The sequence below is a fragment of the Hyposmocoma kahamanoa genome, unplaced genomic scaffold (assembly GCF_003589595.1).
Source record: "Hyposmocoma kahamanoa isolate Upper Pololo Valley unplaced genomic scaffold, ASM358959v1 211, whole genome shotgun sequence".
Taxonomy (NCBI): Eukaryota; Metazoa; Arthropoda; class Insecta; order Lepidoptera; family Cosmopterigidae; genus Hyposmocoma; species Hyposmocoma kahamanoa.
The window spans coordinates 6,397,375-6,419,591 of record NW_020653732.1 but is presented as its reverse complement, the minus strand read 5'-3'; the positions used below and the strand labels follow the sequence as shown (position 1 = coordinate 6,419,591).

At 34.8% G+C, this 22,217-nt stretch overlaps 1 protein-coding gene across 1 annotated transcript in view; it reads right to left on the bottom strand.

Moving 5' to 3' along the window:
- Positions 1–21,912, bottom strand: part of LOC113227557 (serine protease lint-like) — a 54,651-nt gene extending 32,739 nt beyond the window's left edge. The window contains exon 1 of the mRNA XM_026460508.1: positions 21,777–21,912. Within this exon, the coding sequence (XP_026316293.1) occupies positions 21,777–21,897 (121 nt within the window). The 5' untranslated portion in view covers positions 21,898–21,912. The remainder of the gene's footprint in view (positions 1–21,776) is intronic.
- Between the last annotated feature and the right edge of the window lie 305 nt (positions 21,913–22,217).

Below are 22,217 nucleotides of genomic sequence, written 5' to 3'. Positions count from 1 at the left end.
CAACCGTGATCATGGGACATGTAAAGGGCCCGAAAAGTCTGTTTGTTAGAAAAAAACACCAAAAAACCAATATTTAATGTATATTCTGCTAATAATCCATGACAGAAATCGAAATTTTTAAAAATAAATTAAAACCCATTTATTAGGGTAGGCAAAGGTAGCCACCATACAGCCTCTTCATATATTTAAACGAAAACTAAACAAACGCTACAAAACAAAACTACAAAGAGATAGAATAAAATATTCCACGTATTATCAAAATAATAAAAATAATATCGCGCACACACTCATAACCCCGCACTGGGGAATCCTTGTATCGCAGTTGCAATGGACACACATATACAAATATTTCTCCCGGCCTGGTAATCGCACCCGGGACCTCGGCGTGGCAGTCCAGCATGGTACTCGACAAAGGCCTTGCGCATACCTCATAATGTAACTCACCTATACGATTTAATAATATTCAAAATTTTGAAATATTCCATAACGCGTAGTAACCTATCCCTGATGGACGGAGTATTATAACATCCCAACACATCTCAGCCCATAAGTGTCAAGTAAAGTTTGCAAAGAGTTCCTCCAATGAAGACTGCCACCTATTTCTATCGCGTAAGGGTGCTGCTGAAATTACAAGCATATGGGACTTGTCAACATATGTCTCAGGGCGCACACTGTATCTATAGACGTGTCTTGTCATGGTACAAAGTGACGGGAAGAACAAGTCGTGCGCTCGATGTTAAGCTAAACGTCTGCCTCACTCAGAACTTTAAGTGACAAAGATCTGAGGGGCACTGCGCCCATCACCTTGAGGCGTAAGTTCACAAGTCCCAGGTGCCTGTAGTTTCTCACATTAGTGCTTGGTGATTGAAAATATTTATGGTGGCAGTACTACCCTGGACCTTAGAATAATAACGCATAGAAACCTAGTCCGCACACGCTAAGTGAGGCAAATTGAAGCGCGCCCAAAGGGCCTACACGAGCGGGCGGGCCTTCAGTGCTCAAGGTCAACTTGCACCGCGAACAGATCAAGAATTTTAGCTAAAAATGACGAAATGTGCGGTAAATGAGTGTAAAAATACGTCAGACAAACATAAAATAGATACTAACATCACATTTCACAAGGAAGTAACGCGTTTCAACTTGTATTTTTATATAAATATTCACTAAAACCGAAAATTAACCTACTACTAAAACTAGCCTACATGAATTTGATTTTTGCCTCACTTGTGACAGTTCGTTTGATATGAAACTATCATTCTATGCGTTATTATTCTAAGGTGGCAGTACTACCCTGGACGAATACTTTTACAAGAAGCTCAACTTCCACTAATATTAGGTTATAAAAAAAAGTTGTGAGAAAACTCTCGTTCCCTAGAGAAATAATAAAAAAGCTTTCCCTTCAATCAGTACCTTGGCAGCCATCATTAAAAATCGATGAGAACATTTCTCTCGGTAAAATAACGTGTCATATTGACACAATTTTTTTCACACATCCCGCGTAGACGTGTGAATAATACTGGCGAGATGTCTAATCGACAGAGACAATAGACTTTCGTTTTATTTATGGGTAGTATCACTTCCGTATTTGCCCACTTTCTAGACATGTCGCAAAGAGATGCTATAATTGCTTTGGCATATGAAAGTGTCAAATAAAGTGATGAGATGACAGAAAAAATTGTAATTTCCTTTTGGCTTTTTTTGTTTTTGTAATATCAAGTGACGAGAGGAACAAGCCGTGCGCCTGGTGGTAAGCGACACGTCTGTACATAACAGTTGCACAGCTTTAAATCTTAAAGCTCTAAGGAGCACTTCCACTGTGCCCGTCACGCTGAGACATAAGTTATCAAGACCCATGTGCTTGTAACTTCACCAGCACCCTTACCCTTCAAAACCGGAACGCAGTAATGCTCAGATTACTGCTTGGCGGCAGAAACAGGTAAGGTGGCAGTATTCCCCTGGACGAACTTTTTCACAATGAGCGCTACCGCTACTGCTAGGTTTTATTTTATTTTTTTATTAAATGAAAAATTATGGCTAATGACAGATATCCTTCGTACAAACATCATTAAATGATATTAAACAAAATGTTATCGGTAAGTAAGTCCCTGAGTCTGTCGAAAAGCCAATTTAAATAAAAATAAACTACACGTAACTTTGTAATACGTTCATTGCTTGATTTTTACGAGAAATTGAACATTAATTAGATTAGTAGGTGACTTCTTTAAATTTTTTTCGAACAGATTTTCTACTCACGTTTTCGAATTTTGTACTAGAACAAAACAATTAGAAACAATCCACTAACTTTTGTTTCGTACGCTCTGAATAGTGTGGGAACTTAGTAATTTCAACTATGTTTAATTACACATAATTATAAATGACTAATTAGTGACCATGACTTCGCTCTCACTTGTAAAACTACATTGTAAACAGCTATCTCTGTCAATTTTATTTTCTCCTGGTACCTGGTACTGGAAAGGCCATACCATACACTAATAACATTCGAACTAAAATTTAAAAAACCCAAATACAAAACAATAGACTTCATAGAACCTTTCTCTTGAAAAGTTGCCATTTTCACAATAAGACATTTATTGTTGTCGATAGCAGTAGAGCTTCTTATGAAAGAGATCGTCCAGGGAAGTACTGCTACCATACGTATTTCAGCCGCCAAGCAGTAATGTGAGCATTACTGCTTTTCAGTTTTGAAAGGTACTGGTGAAATTACAGGCACACGGGACTTGTCAACTTATGTCTCATGGTGACGGGCGCAGTTGAAATACCCCTCAGAACTTTTTTAAAGCTATGAGCGACAATGCAACTGTCATAGAAAGGCGTGTAACGCTGCCGCAGGGATTTGAACCATTGTCCTTTCAATTGAGAAGCAACCATTTTCCCACTGAGCTATCGGCGCTCTGTGATGGTAAAATGTAAGTTTGTATTTTCACTTTAATCTAACCGGCTGTTGGTAGAAATTCGTCCCACTTTTGTTTTTATTAAATTACTAATTAACAGATTTTTTGGCAAAAAGATTCTCACGCGTTTTTGTGCGAATAGAACAATGTTATGAGCACGTTTTGTGGTTACTTTCAATTATAACAGTATATTTGTAAGTAAAAATCATTAAGATCTGCGATAGCCTAGTTGGAGAACAATTGCTTCTCAATTGCGAGATAGGTGGTTCGGATTCCTAAGGTGGTGTGCACCTATGACTTTTTTTTTTATATAACCAAGTGACGGACCGAACAAGTCGTGCGCCTGGTGGTTGTAGTGCCACTCGGAGCTTTAAATCGCAAAGATCATAGAGGCACTGCCACTGCGCCTGTCACCCTGAGACATAAGTTGACAAGTCCCAAATGCCTGTAGTTTTCACCAGCACCCTTAACCCTTCTAAGCCGGAACGCAGTAAATGTTCACATTATTACTTGGCGGCAGAAATAGGTTTTATGGCAGTACTTCACTCGACGAACTCTTTCACAAGGAGCTCTGCTGCTGCTGCAGTGGATTCGAATCCGGGTCGCGAGTGGCCTAAACACTCGCCTGAGAGGAGATCCGTGTCCAGCAGTGGGACGTAAAAATGGGTTGATGTTGATGATTTAGTGAATAACCACGAAAGTTTTAAAATAATATTAAGAACTGCTTGCGATCAACATCCGGCTTTTTTTCGAAATTGCTTTACTGAGACATTTTCTCTACCGCACAAGAATATGATCTCAAGTTAAATCAAGTCTAGTAGTCTATTTCTGCTGCCAAGCAGTAATGTCAGCATTACTGTGTTACTGTTTTGAAAGGTAAGTGTGTTGGTAAATTACAGGCACATGGGACTTGTCAACTTTTGTCTCAGGGTGATGGGCGCAGTGGCAGTGCCCCTCAGATCTTTGTGATTTAAAGCTCTGAGTGGCACTGCAACTGTGGACAGGCGTGTAGCTGTACCATCCGGCGCACGAACTGTTCGTCCCGTCACTTGATATTATAAAATGCAGTCTTTGTATGTAAGTTTAAACCACAGAAATCTTATTTAATTAGTTTTCTGTGGAAAAATCCGCTTATCCTTTCAAACGCAAACCCAAAGAGCACATGTTAATGCTACAAAATACGCCCGGAGCAAATTTATTTGTGCAACGCAACCAGAAACCCAAAATCCATGAATATAGTGTGAACTTGAAAACACAGTGGGCATAATGATATGTTATATTTTTCTTAATTAATTATGTACTTATTTAACTCGCGTTTTTACTTTCATTTGTTTGAATCGGCCATTTCCAAATGGGTTCACAGAAAACCAGAGCTGTTGCTCCGCCGTATTATTTACTGAGTTGGGCCCTTTTCAGCGCAATACACTTTTAGTCTTAATATAAATGTAATGAGTATTTGTAGTTCAAGAATAAATAAAATGTTAATATAAAAAACTCACTATTCACAAAGAAGAACTAAAATAAAGATTTATTAAATTTATTCGCATTGCATTATCAACCGCGATCTATTAAAAATATTAAAATCAAAACGAAAAAGAATAATAATTGACAAAACTGATAATAATAATACATGTGTGTACTCTTATCGAACGCTAAAAACCAATGACTTTAATCAACTTGATTGACTCAATCACAACATGATTAAATTCATTACTTTTTGTTGCTGTAAGCATTATGCTTAATAGGCAGTTAACTTGCGTATACTAAAAAAATATACTTTAATCAAAAACAGATTTTAATCAAGATACTTGATGGAATCAATGATTAAATTTATTTCTTAAAATAATTGCTGCAATCATTGTGCTGGGTCAGATCATGTTACAGAGCAACAAGTTATGTGATTACCTCAAACAACGTCTTTATTTAAAGGGCATTGTTTTTCATTGTATGTTCGCGTTTGCGGTGATCGGATTGTACGTTGAAGTCAAACTTTCCGCACGTTTCCACGAACATACAATCTGATAGATCGAGAGAGTAGAAATTATCAAAATCTAAAATTTACAACTACGATTTATTCCACATTTACTACTTAATAAAACCACCTAATTGTACTTTCTAATAGAAATCGAAAGTTTCGTTTCTCGATATTATCGATTTATCGCAATTTATCGATTGAAATCGACGATCTGATTGATTTGCTATAGAACTGTTAGTATAATGGCGGTGTTTCTAACAGATCACATTAAGTTAACTAAATAGCGCCTTTGACTGGAAAGGAAGAAACTGTTTAAAGATATATAAAAGTAGCGGTAGAGTTCCTTGTGAAAGAGTTCTTCCAGGGAAATAATGCCACATCATCTATTTCTGCCGCCGAGCACTAAAGTAAGCATTATTGCGTTCCGGTTTATAGAATAGTATTATTTATTATTTATTTTATTTATAACAGAATTTATATGGGTATAATATCACGCTGTTAATACAATAGTGTATTAATTCAAAAAGTGCATTTTTTCATAATTGATATAAAACTAATTACTCACTCCCGTGAAAGATAACTAAAATTTATGTATAAGTTAAAGTTTATTAGAGACATCTAAATAATCTTCTACTTGCCAAAATTGTTTAAAAATAAAAGAGAAAAATAATTTAGTAAATATATTTTATATATTTTAGTAAATACTATAAATATATTTTAGTAAAGACTATGTTATTCAGAACTAGCCCAAGAAAATTTGTCTCATTTTGGGTTAAGTAAATATATTTTAAAAATGTCTTACGATATTCTAACTAAGGTTTTATTGACGTGTAGAGAATCAAATGAAACGTTCAGCTATTGTATAATCTTGAATTTCACATATTTTAAGTTACAACACTATTGTACTAGCAGCGCGATATTACTTGTGCAGTGTCTCAAAAAACAACTTTGGTCTCACTATACACTGACACTCGTCGTCGAGGGGAATTACTATTTTTGCGAAATCAAAATGGCTTACAAAAAATATACGTTACACCTAAGGACGTTGTCTAATGAATGTGCTAAAATAATTCGTTACACGACTGGATGTACTTTATGTGATCATATAAAATCCTGAAAACAGGATATAAAACCACATATTTAAGAATAAAATATCTTGTACATAATTTTTATATAAAGATATTTCATACACCCTTCAAATCCAAAACGCAGTAATGTTCGCATTGCTGCTTGGCGGCAGAAATAGATAAGGCAGCAGCACTTCCCTGGACGAACTCATTCACAGCTCTACTGCTATTAAATATGTAGTCGTGGTCGGTTTTAGTATTTTATGTTTGTACTAGTTCACTTGTGAAGCTTCTTGCAGATTTCTTAAAGGTAGGCCAAGGCTAATGTGGCCGCATGTGCCGGTATAAACCACTTATTTTCCCTTGCTGATTCAGAAGAAATTATGTCCATTACAACACATTTGTGCCAAACAGAGCAGGGCGGCACCCAACCGGCGAAAGTCGAAAGTTATTTTTCATCTACATATTTGCAAGTGTAACCAGAGGCTGTGTTAGCTTGTTTATAAACATTAGAACTGGTTACCTATCAGAAGTCCGAAAAATGACATTATCCAGAAATAACGTTTGGTCGAATTTTTATAACCTCGAAAGGTAACCTAACCTGACCAAACCTAATCATGTCTTTGCGTTAAACATCCAACATGTCCTGAAAGAACAACTATTTCGTTATAATTCGGTTTTCAGTGAAATTCGAATAAACGTTACTTCGGGTTTGTGATTGGTTACCATTAGAACTATACTTGATATTGTAACTAATTAAGGCGAGTCAGAAGAAGAGAAGCAGGAAAAACTATTTTGCTTGCCAGTGGTTTAGGTATTTTACTATTAAATAATGGTGTTACAATAAATATAAAATACACCTAGCGCGTTTGTGCGCTGCATCCGATTCACTTCGGATGTCGCTTGTGCACTAAGTCCGATTCCAATCCGAAAAAATACTAATATCGCTTGTACATTGAGGTAAAATGATACTTCGGACGCCTGTGACATTCGGAACTGATACGGACGTAGTGCACAAACGTAAGATATAGTCTAAAAAAATTGCAAAGTAATTTATTACACGATAGGACGTACTTTACTTTTAACCATATAAAATCCGAAAACGAGTCTTAAGTAAAAGTCTAAGACGAATTATTTAAAAGCAAAATGTCAAATTTTTATATGAAGATATTTCTCTTTAAGTACTACAGAGAACCTGTTAAATTTTGGTTTTCAACTGATGCCCTATAGTTATTAAATTTACATTTATCCCAAAAATTGAAAATATGGTAATTAATTAACATGTCAAAACTTTTTGACTGCCTCCATAGCCGAACAATTACCATGCTGGGCTGCCACTCAGAGGTCCGGGCCGGAAGAAATCCTGTATGGCCAACATTTATTTCTGTCATGAGGTTGGGTGTAATTTGTAGTTGAGCATGTGTGTGTGCGTTATTTCAAATAAAAAGAAATGGAAACCACCTCATTATTGTGTTCTACCTAGCATAATTTATAAACTTCGTGATCGTTCTCAAAGATGAGACATAAGATGACAAGTCCCGTGTGCCTGTAATTTCACCAGCACCCTTACCCTTCAAAACTGGAATGTAATACTGCTCATATTACGGCTTGGCAGCTTGGCTTGGTAGTATTCCCTGGACGAACTCTTTTAGATGGAGCTCTACTGCTAGTAAAAAGGTGTCGCCTAGACCAACCTATCCAGGAGATCCTAGTTTGGGAACTAGTTTCAACTTTGTACCTATTTTCAGTTATAAATCATTACCTGTATGACTAGGGCTTGTGCTTATGTATATAAAGTCACAACAATAAAGTTGGAACGAAATTTATATCGTGAGGACTTTTTTTAGAAATGGTGGCGTGTATTAACTTTTAAAATTAATGATTGTGTTATTGTTTGCCGCCATTCAGCCTTATCATCTTCAACCCGTAGCAAGTCCGCTGTTAAGCATGTACGCATCTAAATGTAACGGATTTCACATAAATGTGACTACCTACATAAACCCTCTTCGAAATGCATTTCGATTTCATCATGACAATTTCCTTAACTGTTAAAACAAATCGTATGTAGTTGCTAACTAGATTGCAATTGATTCGAAAACACTTAATGGTGCCCGCCGAAATCAAACCCAGAACCTTTCATGTAGAAGCGTAGCATTCTGTCAACTATGCTATCACCGTAGCAAAGTTTAATACTAGTCTTCAGTAGACGTCGAACCTAGAACCTCGTACAAAAGCTTTTCCATCTAGGCCATTGCTGTTAAAGATGAAGATAATAGTTCTCATAACATAAGTCTAGTTCTATATCCTTTTCGTAGAACTATTAAGGTTATATTAAAAGTCTAGCTTGTCAGCCATTATTCTATTTAAAGCAATATTATGAGATTATAGAACAATAAATCGAAACAACAAAATGTACACTGAAGTAAATTTGACTTACCAAGTTTAGTTCAATTGAATTAATCATATCGCATATTATGAGTACAATGATTGCGACTAAATTTTAAGAAATGAATTGAATCATGTTGTGATTAATTCAATCAACAAGTATGATTAATTCCATTAAGTACCACTTGATTAGAGTTAGATCTTTTTTTGTATATATTAAGCATATATCAAGTCACTGTCAAAATTATTAACATAGAAAAAAAGAGTTATGCGATAATAAACCTGTTAAATGTTATATGATTAATTTAAAACTACAAAATCGTGCCGACACGTTTATAACTTTTTTTAACTTATGACACCAGATTTATACATCGTCACTATGACATTTCAACCTGTCAATTCACCTGCACAATCGCACTTGCGCGTGCGCCGCTTTCCGTTTCACTCTCTATGACCCCGCACTTTCTACAATGCCGCCTTTAGTACCAGTCGAGTGGCGCGTGAACTTGACATTTAGAAACATTGTTTAGTTGTTTAGACGTATTCTTACGATGTTATTGTTCTTTTTTTTGGAGATAGTGAATTGTTCGATTGTGGAATTATTATTTTTGAATATTGTTGTTGATACAAAAATCGAACAGGAAAAAATTTTTTTTTTCTGACTGGATTCGAACCAGTGTCTGTTGCTGTCTCAACAGTCAACAGACTAAGTAATATACCGAGACCGAGTCAGCAGATCATATGAATATGTTTATTACAAATCATTTGCATTTGACTAAAAACGTCTTTTTACGTCGTCAGCGCACCTGTTAGCAACTTATGATCGAAGAAATTTTTCTTTGTATTCGATCTTTGAATTTTAAAACATTTCACACTACAATTTATTAAGACATTAAAAATAATTGTAAGTTTAATCAAATTTGTATTGAATTGATATTCAATTATTTTTGTGAAATTATTCCACTATTTATAATAAATTCCTTCGATGCGGCGACTTTAGCGCTACGGCTTAAAGTAGTTGAAAAGCAAATACAAAGATACGACAACAAGCACATAGAAAAATTCGTGGTTCGTTCCGTGGCTTAGTTGGCATAGCGTCTGCCACGGTTTGCTAGAAGACATCGGTTCGAATCCTGCCGGATCTAAGGAATTTTTTTAAGTGTTTAACTTTGTATTAATAATTATATCAAACTAATTGTAAATTTTTATAAAAAAGTCGACTTAACAATTTCGTGGAATTATATCTACTTTGGTAAGCTTTATTGAAATCGTTTACCGGAAAGTGAGCGAAACCGGATTCATTCCCTAGTATGCCACCCTTGTATATGGAATACATTCTTAAATTTAAATGGGACCAATACTGAGGTTCTTTCTAACAAAAAAAGAATCACCGAAATGCGATCACCAATGACAGTGGCACTCAGAGCTTTAAATAACAAAGATCTAATAATGTATGTGTCTATAATTTCACAAGAAGTTTGAATATTGTAAGAAATTCTTAAAATATATTTACTTAACCCAAAATGAGACAAATTTGCTTGGGCTAGTTCTGGGCAACATAGTCTTTACTAAAAAATATGAAATTATTTTTCTCTTTTATTTTTAATTTTAATTTAGACGGATATTACTGCTTGGCGGCAGAAGCAGGTAATGTGGCAGTACTTCCCTGGACGAACTCTCTTGAAGAGCTCTACTGCTACTAAATGTATGTAATTATATTACATATATTAAGCAGAAGGATAGAAATTCATTTAAGCGGCAATGTTTACGCTTCTTGAGACTGCTGGAAACTGGATTGAAACAAAAACTTTATTCCAAAAGTTGTTATTATTTAACTGCCACGCAGAGGTCCCAAGTTCGATTACCGGGCCGGGGGAAATATTTGTATGGCCTACATTTATTTCTCTCGTGAGTTTGGGTGTAATTTGTGGTTGTCTATGTGTGTGTCCATGGCACCCGCGATACAGGGTCTGCTAGTGCAGGGCTATGTTGAGTGTGTGCGTTATTATTTTTATACAGCTTCTGCGTACTTGGATGACAGGAATCCGTGGCAGTGACCCGTTTAGCTCTTGCAGGTATTCTCGATCTAAGATGATGTTTAAAATAAATATTGTAAATGATAAATGTGTTCAAATGTACATTTCTGCTGCTGTGCTTGTGTTGAATATTTTTTCATCGGCCGAAGAAACAGAGCGTCGAGCAGTCAACAGCCCCTGAGGATGCCTCGTGGAGAGGTGAAACGCGTGTCGGGTATATTTTTGGTGGTGATTTATGAGTGTAATTGCGCTTGTGTTATTTATTTTATTAGTTTTATGCGGAGGGAGGGTGGTAATGGTAATTAACTTTTGAACGATTTAACCTTCACTGGTTTCGGTGAGTAGCAAATTAATTTGCTTCCATTTTTATTAACATGGACTTCCGTAAAGTAACACCTGAATCCATTAATTAATATTGCACGATAAAACAATACTAAAATAATAAAAATTGCCACGGAAATTAGGTAGTGAACCCTGTCTGAGAATGACTAAAATGCATACATTGGGCGTTTAGCGCTTTTTGCGTTGTAGTAAAGTTTACTGGGTTCTTAAGTGCTTAACCCCTCTCTTGAGTTTACACCAGGTTACGAACAGTGTCTTATAGGTAATGGGTTCACGATAAAGACGAAGTAATAAAATTTAAAATTGTTTTAACCATTGTACAGTCGTAACAATAAGCGCATAGCTCGTTTAAAAAAAATTTTCAGATAACATTTGATAAATATTTGGAATGTCTTTGTGATGATGGTATTGTGTCCTTAATCTGTTGTATGTATGTATAGGCGACCGTGGTCGAGTGGCTTGTACGTCGGTTTTCATGGTGTCGCTATTTGAAATCCCGAGTTCCGGGTAATTGTAGAAAAAGTAAGTTTTCTATATTATCTTGGATTCCATAACACAAGTGCTTTAGCTACTTACTTTGGGAACAGAACATCGTATGTGATATTGTCTATTATTTATTTATTTATGTTCTCTTTTGTACCAAACACAACAAATGAAATATTAATTGTAGATTTTATGCTTTTCGTGGTTATTCACTAAGTACATCAAAAGTGTCTAGGAATCAAGTACGTTTTTGCTAATTACTGTAAATCAGGATTTTTTAAATGAATTCTTTTTAGTGGTTATTGATCAATTTAATTTTCAAAATCATATTATTAAATTGACCAAAAAAAATCCAACGGTGTTTAAAAAAACTTTGACTTTGATCTTCTTTTGTTTAAGGACTATATTGACCCTGAATAGCACGTTGCTACATTGACTCCGTGACCGCGTAGAGATCTTCCCTGGTACACGTATAGGACACAAGGGGTACAACAGTAAGTGCTGCATGGACTGTATTGGCGCACCGTAGTCGCATTGGATTTAACTAGTATCCCTGAAATCCCATTTAACCATCGTGTCTCAGCGTCCTACCTGAGCGCGAAGACGATTTTAGGACTTCCACATTCGCCACCACAGATCGCAGCCTGACGGTAGTTGCTCTTGAGGTATGATGATGAAACCAGGTGGTGGGGGGTTTTCCGTTTCCACGATGCACACCTAGTGATAGTTGGATGGTCACCTTTGTGGTGCGCAGGAAACTTTAAGGCTTTTGAGGCGAGCTCCAGGAATTTGGTTTCCTACGACTATGTCACCGACATCTTTTTCTTTCCCGAAACTTCAGAATTGTTACACGCTCTATGGTCACGAGTTGATAGTCTATCTGTGACTGTCTGTCATCGTAAGAGAAAAAAAAAGAAAAAAAGATAACAAGATATAACGGAGAGAACATAAAATCAAAAATTCAAATTTAACACAAAATATTCTCAAAACAAAAAGAAATTACAAAAATAAAAGATAGTAAATTTAAAAATACTTAGTATACTGCGAAAATTAAAGAATTGGCAGCTTAAAATTTTGTGTTAAACGTAATGATTATTTCCTTTGCTAATTTTTTAAAAATTTGCTAGTCTGTTGAGTCTTTCAAAATATTACTAAAGCTCACTATCTAATACTCTAATTGGTCTAAACAAAAAGGATTCAATGCACATCCAGTCACTTTCGAGATACGGCAGTTTGAAAATTAAAAGTATTTGTCACTCTTGTTTTATTTTCAAAACTTATAATGTCATGTAATTCCAGAGTTGGACTTTTTTTGTTGATCTAAGAGGTTAGACTTTAGGAACCGTTTGGTACATATAACATTTTTTTGATAATTTGGTGGATTAGTTCCTTTTTGTTTACTAGCATTATTTTTTTATTTATTCAATATTTTATTTATTTAATATTTTATTTATTTAATATTTTATTTATTTATTATAATTCTTTTTTTATTTGTGTGTGGATGTGTATCAAATACGTATTCTGTTGCGTCCTCAATTAATTTTTGTCTTAGTTTTTAATTTAGCAATAAAGCCGCCATTTTTTACATTTACGTACCTGTCATGTTTTTTATTATTATGTATTTGTCTCAGTGTGCAATAAAGAATATTTGTATTGTGTATTGTATTGTAGTGAGTAATTTAACTAATTTCACCCTATACTAAATCTGACACAGATTTTGCAAACTAGTCGGTTCTGTTAATCGTGCATTTATAATATGTTTTAGTATACTTATAATATAAATTCCTAGTGGATGGGCAGTAGGGCAGTTGACCATAGTGTCACAGCCATCCGGGTGGCCACGTGACCTCGTGCTCAGAAAGGACCGGTCAAGGTATATTGAGAACTTGGCCTGTGCACTCCAATGGTTCACCACTTATATAGCTTCCTAATGAGGACAAAATAAAAAAAACAGTGACTGTACATCATCGCCAAGTGAAAAGCTCGTACACGCGTTTTGACATAATTAGTTTTTACTGATTTTTGTTGAAGAAAAACTTATAAACTTCTTACTCAAACATATCTTAAAAGTAACATAGTATTTGAAATCGGCATAATTTAACTAAATAAAATGCTAACTTCAAACATTATTACGTGTACTACATTTTAGACTACATTTTTATATTCGCCATGAAAAATTACAAAGAAATCACATACGAGGTATAAAGACGGCATAAAAGCAGAATAATATGATAGAGCTGATAGATCCGGATCCGTTTCCGGATTAAATCCGAAAAAATAGTTTCATTTCCTATGTGTAACAATCTCAAGAACCTAAGAACTCGATATGATAGAGGTGGTACGACATTAGTACGACTCAAGTATCTGTATATAGATACAACTTAAAGCTATAAATCTTCATTCCTGTTTTTTTAATATCAAGTGACGGGACCATTGACTTACAATTATATGGACGTCGGGTCCGCGCTAAAAAGTGTCCGCACTTGTAAGGCGCTAAAATCGTATACAGAGCGCGACACTCCGCTTTAGTCTTCATTTGTTCTACTGACAGCGCGATACTGCGATGACATTACAATTTAAATTTCGAATAGGTTGACTTGGGACATTTTTTTCGTGGTTTTTGTATTAGACCCGTCGTCCATATATTTGTAAGTCAATGGACGGGACGAACAAGCCTTGCGCTTCATAAGTAACCATTACCATCTCTTGCAATTGTTCTGCAATATTTAAAAAGCCATGATAGCCTCATGCATAGGCCAGGAATTCGATTCCGAAATTAATTTAATTTTTATTTTCCTGACTTCGTGAAGCAGAATGGCTCCAACTAGGGTTGTGAAAAACTGTTAGTACATTTACTTGATAATATAGGGTGAATAATTAATCAGTAAATTTTTTAGTAGATTTTGTACTCAATTTAAAACAGTGTAAGGAATCAAGGACTCGACTCATAATGTACTCTTGAGTCCTAAAAATCCTACCACTTTTTTTTTTATAAAAAAAAGTGCGCATTTGACCTCCATCACACCTGATGGAAAGTGATGAGGTCGACGATGTAGCAAGCACACCTAAATAATGCCTATTCACTCTCGCCGTGAAAAGTCCAAGTTATAGCGTTAGGGGAACAAGTCCTCAGGCAGGGAATTCCACTCCCTAGCCGCTCGCCATATAAATGTGGAAGCGAAACGCTTCGAATCCTGGGAATATCCACAATATAGGGGTGGAATCCCAGTCCACGTCTAGTCCCCCGATGATGAAAAGGGGAAGGCGGAATCAAATTATGCAATTCCATCGCACACTCTCCGTCCGCTGTTGTTCACTGATTCTTAACTTTGTTAACCGTGGCAGTGAGCCGCCTTTTGTGTGTCAACTCTATTGTAATTAAGAATACATGTTTTATTATAGTTTATTGTTATTGAACAAAATGTATTGACTAATCTAGTTAGTCTGTAGTAGATTAGTCTGTAAACTGTAATTACCGATTTGGGTACCTAAGGTATAAGTAAACTATTTTAGGTATTTCTTAGTTTAGGTATCACCTAGATTAACTTGGGTTACCAATCAGTAGTACGAAATGACATTTTCCAGAAATAATGTTTGCTCGAATTTTCATAACCTCGAAAGTAATTTTGAGTTGATTTTTTTTAAATCTAGCTTAACCGAACCTAATCGTGTCTTTGCGACAAATATCAAACATATCCTGAAAGAACAACGGTTTCGTTATAATTCGGTTTTCGGTGTAATGAAAACTCGAACAGACGTTATTTTGGAAAAAACAAATTTGAGTTTGTGATAGGTTACCTTAACTTGCGCTACTAACTTAATTAAATTATATACAAACATACAACCGTTTCACTGTTTGCAATAGCTGCGCATTTATGTAAATAAAAGGTCATTTAATAACATTCATGTATTTAGGTTAAGTTTTTATACGGAATAAATTAATCTTTGCCTTTAATTCACAAAAAGAAATCTCATTAATAAAGGACAAGAAGTTCAATTTAGTCACTTAGTACTTTAGTAATTTAGTAGCAGTAGAGCTTTACCTATTTCTGCTGCCAAGGGTGTTGGTGAAATTACAGCCACATGGGACTTGTCTCGGGGTGACGGGCGCAGTAGTAGTAATCTATGCAGTTTAAAGCTTTAAGTGTCACTGTAACTGTCATGGACAGGCGTCTACCTTACCATCAGGTGCAGGACTTGTTCGTCCCGTCACTTGACGTTATAAAAAAAGTAAGATCCGATGTAAATATGAAAGAGAGTTTAAAATACACTGTAGCCACTTGCAAGTCGCAATGGAACAACCATATCCATCATGTAGATATGAAATCTCATTACTTTTCTTTTAGGTTTCGCCGAAGTAGGTTATAAATCAAGAGCACAGAAAGTTGTCAATTATGTGACAATGTGTATAAAATGTCTTTTAGTGCAACCGGTATATCCAGAAGTGTGTCTTGAATTTCACTTGCATGGACACTCGCCACTGAGCCATTCGGGTCATTAATAAAGGCTGAATTATGATAACAACGTCTATATAAACAACGTCCACTGGCCACATATGCCAGAACGTCCAATCGAAAACAAAAGACGATTGAAGCCATTTTCTTTAAATTCAATACTCTGGTAGATGTGGCCAATGGTTCATATTATGAACACGTACCAGAACTTTTAATCTAAATGAAAAGACGATTTAAGTAATTCTTTTTTAAATTAAATGTTCTAGACATGTGGCCAGTGATTCATATAAATGTTGTTGTCATAATTCGACCTTTGTTTAGCTTTCTTCTAATTAATTTCCACGAGTGTAAACATATAATAATAACATATACATAGCCCCGCACTACGGAAAATCTGTACCGCGGGATCCATGGACACACATATAGATAACCACAAAAATACACCCAAACTCACGAGAGAAATAAATGTACGCCATATAAATATTTCTCTCGACCCGGGAATCGAACCCGGTACCTTTGCTTGGGAAACCAGCACCACAACCGTTCGGCCACCGAGGCAGTTAAACTTAAATACGTTCTTTAAGAGGGGTTTGAGAGGTTTCGGCAAAACACTCTTTTTTAAGAGTTCACATGACTTTCAAGAGTATTGAAGACCTTTTAGTGTCATCGAAATCAGTTCCCAAATGCCGGAATTATCACGTAACATACATACAAAAAAAACGCACAGTCGAATTGAGAACCTACTGAAGCCTCCTTTCACTCGCTCTGAGTATTACAAAAATTCCTTTACGATTAAGGCTGCAAAATTGTGGAACGATCTCCCATTTGAAGTCCGACATTCTAAGTCGCTACCCATTTTCAAAATCGGATTGCGTAAATATCTTTTATCACAGTCCTAGTCTGCAACGTGTGTATTAGTAAGTATAAGTTATTAGTAAGTATAAGTTTATTTAGGTATATTTATATATACATATATCTACGTAGGTATAATATATCATTATTTTTTAAATATTTTATAAATTACTTTGTGTCTTTATTTAATTTTTTTTTTTTTTTATTTATACAATTTTATTTTTTTTTATTTTTTTTTTATTTTACATTTGTAAAATTGGCACACTACGTCTCCCGCTCCGATTAGCTTTCCTCTAACTCTAAGGTTGTCTGGAAGAGATCGCTCTTAGCGATAAGACCGCCTTTGCCCACATTAGTTTTAAGTTGTTTATGTACTGTTCTTGTTCATGTGTGTGAGCAATAAAGTGTTTATCTATCTATCTATCTCCTCCTTTTTTTGAAGTCGGTTAAAAATAATAATTTGAAGATACAGACAGATACACGAAAATACACCCCAATTGTCACCCTCGCATAGCTTACAATACAATGACCCCGATGGCTCAGTGGTCAGTGTCCAATCAGGTCACTTCCCGGTTCGAGAAACTTTTGGCAACCGGTCCAACTCTTGCAATATTCAGTAACTAAGCGTGTTTGTCTTTTTGCTACGGGATTGCTTTTAAAGTTTTGGTAATAACTTAGCAAAAATAAAAATGTAGACATGTATTTAAGCCCATAAAACCGTAATAGGTATTGTTAGGAAAAGATTGGGAGGAAGAAGAAATACTGTCATTGAGACGAAATATTTAATCTCAAAATGAAGCCTTATATTATAAACCTGTGCAAATAAAATTTTAAACAGTTTTCATAACAAGGTTACTCACGAAAAAAATGTCTAGGAGAACATATGTGAGCTACGGGAAGAATTAAATACCCATGGTCCACCCAGGTGGACATAGGCGAACTGCGGAAAGAAATAATTGCCAGTGGTCTATTGAGATGAACCAGTCAGGCGGCCCATGGGCAAGAAGCGGGCCTGTCGCTCCATGTCAGTTGCAGTGCCGTTCAGAGCTTTAAATCGCGAAAATCTGAGGTGCACTGCCATTGCGCGCGCCACGCCATAACGGCATGCTATGATGGCCGTTTTGACGTTTGTCCGCTCATCAAGTTTCGTATTAATTCTTAAGAGGGAGCAGAGGAAAAATGTCTAATCTTCGATTTGATTTTAGAGGGGTATACCCACTTTAAAGTTAAAAATAAAATATTGTATGAGTAACTACACGATATATTCAAGCATAGACATTAATCAGAAACATAAAACAATAAAGTTTCCTCGATAGATAAAAATCACGAAATGACCTCTAATTTTCAAATTTTTTCGATTTATCCTCGAAATGCTACAGGTTATTAGGACAAAAATTAGATAATTAATTATATTTATGCATGATAGACAACTGTCACTACGGATTTTTTTTTAATCCCTTTAGTTTTAGAGTTATTACGCTAAAACGAATTTGGTACTTTTATTGCTCAAAATTCAACATCTCCTGTCTCCTGTTTCACAAAATTGGGCGGAGCCAACGTCGAAACTTTTTTGGCATGAGAGTTCTTAACTACGTTGAAGTAGCTCATTGCACATTCTTGGCAATAGTGCCGTGCAGTAAAATTTATGAATTTTACGACACAACTCGGCATTTGTTTTTCGAAATTTGAAATTTTTTTAAATGAAATCTAATACGGTCGCTGTCCAGTACAATTTCTACCTCCGGCAAACACGCGTCAAAGCTCAACCTCAAAACAAAGCAGTTTCGAATTGACGATACATTAAGGAAACATTTTTATTTTCGTTTTATTAAAACTTTTTAATCAGCTACCCCTTGCAATACTACTTATAAATCTAAAAACTTATAGATGTGGCTCGCATTTGATTGCATTTTTTTCGTTAATGAATTGAGATTCGACCTCACTGTTGAACTCTGTCAAAACGGCCATGGCGGTACAATAATTGATAATCTGATGAATTGAATTTGTTAATGTATGGCGGTTGTTGCCTGAAGTTCTGAAATACGGATGAATTAAATTTAAAAAAGTATAAAAGGTGTGTAAACGACACGCAGGCGTACTAGGCGACTTGTCCCTCCCGCCCCTTGGTAGCATTTAAAAAGTTAGATGCTGGTAAGTTTCGGGTATTAAAACTACTTTCTTTTCTGCTTTTTAATTTAAAAATTGCGTAAAATGCCATTAAAATAAAAGAAAGTCGCGTAATAAAATAACAGAAAAAATCTTTATTACGGTTTCACTTGATGTAACTCTTTAAATATATAAGTAATAACGATATTATCGATAAATTGTATAAGAAGTGAAATTCCCTTTTTTGCTGTTTTTCTATGTAATTTGAGTAGTACATATTATGTACAATCGCGCGCGAAAGTTTGAATTGTAACGTGATCTAATTCTTGTTGTGACTGTTTGAAATTATCACGTAGATGAGAATTGGATTTGTTAAACCTATCTGTACAAAATGTAATACGGTTACTTTATCGAGAATCTCAGGGGTTAATTAAAAAAAAACATTAGGCACGATTTTATTTTACACTCTTATATCTAAACAGATGCTTCTAACTATAATCTGTTTACCATAATATAGTGATAGATACATCGAGTATATAACCAGAAATAGAGACGAAATTTTCAAGTGTAATAATGCTTACCTATGAAATAAAGATTATTTTGAATTTGAATTGGAAATATCATTTAATTTGTTAGAAAACTATTCTGTCAAATCATTACAGTGACAACTGCGCTCCTCTTGGGCAGCCCGAATTCGAAACAATTGACGGGTGTCGTCAGTTTAACTAGAGCATTGTTATAATGGACGACAATTTAAAAATTACATATTTAATATTTAATTACCGTTGAAATGTGATTCGGTTTGTTTTGTAATTAGATGTTTTGCTGTTTTTCCCACACCACCGAATGGAACAGCTCGCCATAGTTAGAGATATTATCTTTATTACAAAAAATACAGAATATTTTTGGAATATACGGAGACGTACACACAGGTCAGTTCTTGGCGCTGTACTATTTCAGCTTTCTAATCTGTTATTTCAGCGCAAACGAGAGTTGATATTTAAAAGTGATATAAAGCCCATTTGCCTGATGCGTTACCAGGGATGGACGGCCCTTATTTCGTCTCTATTTCTGGTTATTCTTATTTGTCAGTAATGATTTTGCACGGAGAACGTGAGTCCCTCTCTCTCTCGTGAATCCCTGGTCGCATTTTTGGTTTGTGATGATGATGGTGATTAGGTAAAATTATTTCTTGAAGTTGAGCAATGTTTTTTTATCTAAATTATGTACATTTTTTTTTCAAACAAACCAATGTTTCATTTATATATGTAATATCAGGGACGGACAAGCCGTGTGCCTGATGGTAAGCTACACGCCTGTCCATAACAGTTGCAGTGCCACTCAGAGCTTTAAACCGCATAGATCTGAGACACTGCTACTGCGCCCGTCGCCCTGTTACATAAGTTGACAAGTCCCACGTACCTGCAGTGTCACATACAGCCTTACCCTTCAAAACTATTTTATCTATTCAAGCTAATAAATATTAGATAAAACTAGCAGACGACTTTAACGTCTCAGTCAACCGTGACCATGGAACAGGTAAAGGGCCAGAAACGTTGGTTTGTTTAAAAAAGAAATATACGCGACATAAAACTAAAAAAAAGTTCATATCCAATGAATAGCAATCGCGAACACCTCAAAACTCGATTTATTTCTTGAAATTTATACCTTATGCCAATTACAAAGCCTTTTAATTTGCGGTTTAGAAAGTGACAGTTTGTTTAATTTAACCTATGACTGATTATATCTGTACCAAAAACATTTAGTTTTACTTTTCCAAGGAACTTACTTACCGTACTTGTATTTTTAAATAAAGAACTTTTTTTTTAATCCAAATCATGCGTGTAGTTTCTAAGCTAAGGAAGTGGTGAAAAATCGGTTCAGCTCTAATCAATCGATTTTTGTTTTTTATTTTATTACAAGAGTTGTAAAAGTCATTGAAATAATTCGAAATATAAAAATATAATAGAGGCGTGAATAAGTCGATAGTCTATAATAATATACATATTTTTTTGACAGCATAACAATTGTCGATGAGAACGTGAATCGGCAAAGGAAGCAACGTTCCATACAAAAGAGCTCAACGGCCGGGAGAAAGTGAGGTCCTTCACTGTGATTAAGTTCCGTCATTGTCATAGATAGATGGAAGTGATTACCAGTGTCTTTAATTATGAATCATGCGGTTTAAAATGTATCTTTTTAAAGTAAGTTAATTCTTTAGTATTTTTTCATTGAAATATAGAATATAAAATCTATTTCGAATAATAGTTGCCAATCAACAACTTCGAATGGAATTTTTCGGTTGGTTCTCTTTTTAATTAACTACGTATAGTGTATTTGTGTAACAAAATCTGTTAAAAAAAAGTCTGCGTTTCGAGGGTGCCTGCTTCAATTAAGTTTATCTTAAAAGTGAGATTGAATTTTGGTAAAAAATAAAAAGGGATAACTTTCGTTTATTTTATTAATTACAAAGTAATTAAATCTGTAAATTAGTTTATTACGCATTGTAGTTTTTGAAAAATTGTAAATAAATTCGCGTGTTCTTTAAACATAGATATAGATATTCTTTATTGGTAAAATTTAGATTTATAAAGTCATAAGAAAATATAAATTATATAAGTATTATTGTCCTATATTCTATTGTAGTCGCATTCAAAATTATTTAAATTATAATTAATTATAAATTGTATATTGATTACTTGACAAGTCAGCGTTTTAATCTACATTTTTAAATAAGTTGTCTGAAGCGGAATCAATAATTTCAAGAGGCAGCCGGTTAAGATATTTACTAAAGTTTAAGATGAAAGAATTGCTTTATCATAAATGAATTCTATTCTATTCTATTCGACATTAGGTGAGAGAAAAGCTTTTTTTTAAACTTCATTTATTATTTAAATGTATTCCTTATCATTTTCCATTTTAAAATAGCAACAATTATGTGCCGTGTGTGCCTACATTTACATCGATCATTTACGAAATTGCAAAATCATCTATTCTCATAAAATGTGGATTTTGATACCGATTTTTACAGATATAAAACACAACTAATAAACCAGTGATTAAAAAAACACCGGTTCTTGAATAAAGCACGGTTGGAGGTCTCGAGCTCAATCACTTGGAAATTGGGTCAGTGAGTTTTTTTTATGTATATTGAGTTTTCTTACCTTTATCAAATCCTCCAGAATTACATATTGAATTGTCCAATATCGATAATAGCACTATATATAAAACCAATTGTTTCACATCACTACGGCTTCCAAATTCAAACCACCTCCGAATTGTCATTTTGACGTTTAAAGCTATCCTTTTAAAAAAAGATTTTTTTTAAATAATGGAACGATGATATTTATATAATAGTTAAAGATTCTAATTTTGAAATCACATTTTATTTTTATAATATTCTGTTAATCGATTGGGTTCTTTTAAGTAGCGACATTTTTTCACTTTTTAATTTCTGTTTTATTAGCTGTCCTTTTCGGAGACGTCCGTCCGCCGCCACGGTAAGGAACCCACTGGCCAAGTGACCAACTTTATGAGGCAAAATAAGAAAGACACATATTACTAATACATCCATATTTCGAAAAGGTTCTAAAACTTTCTCTTCA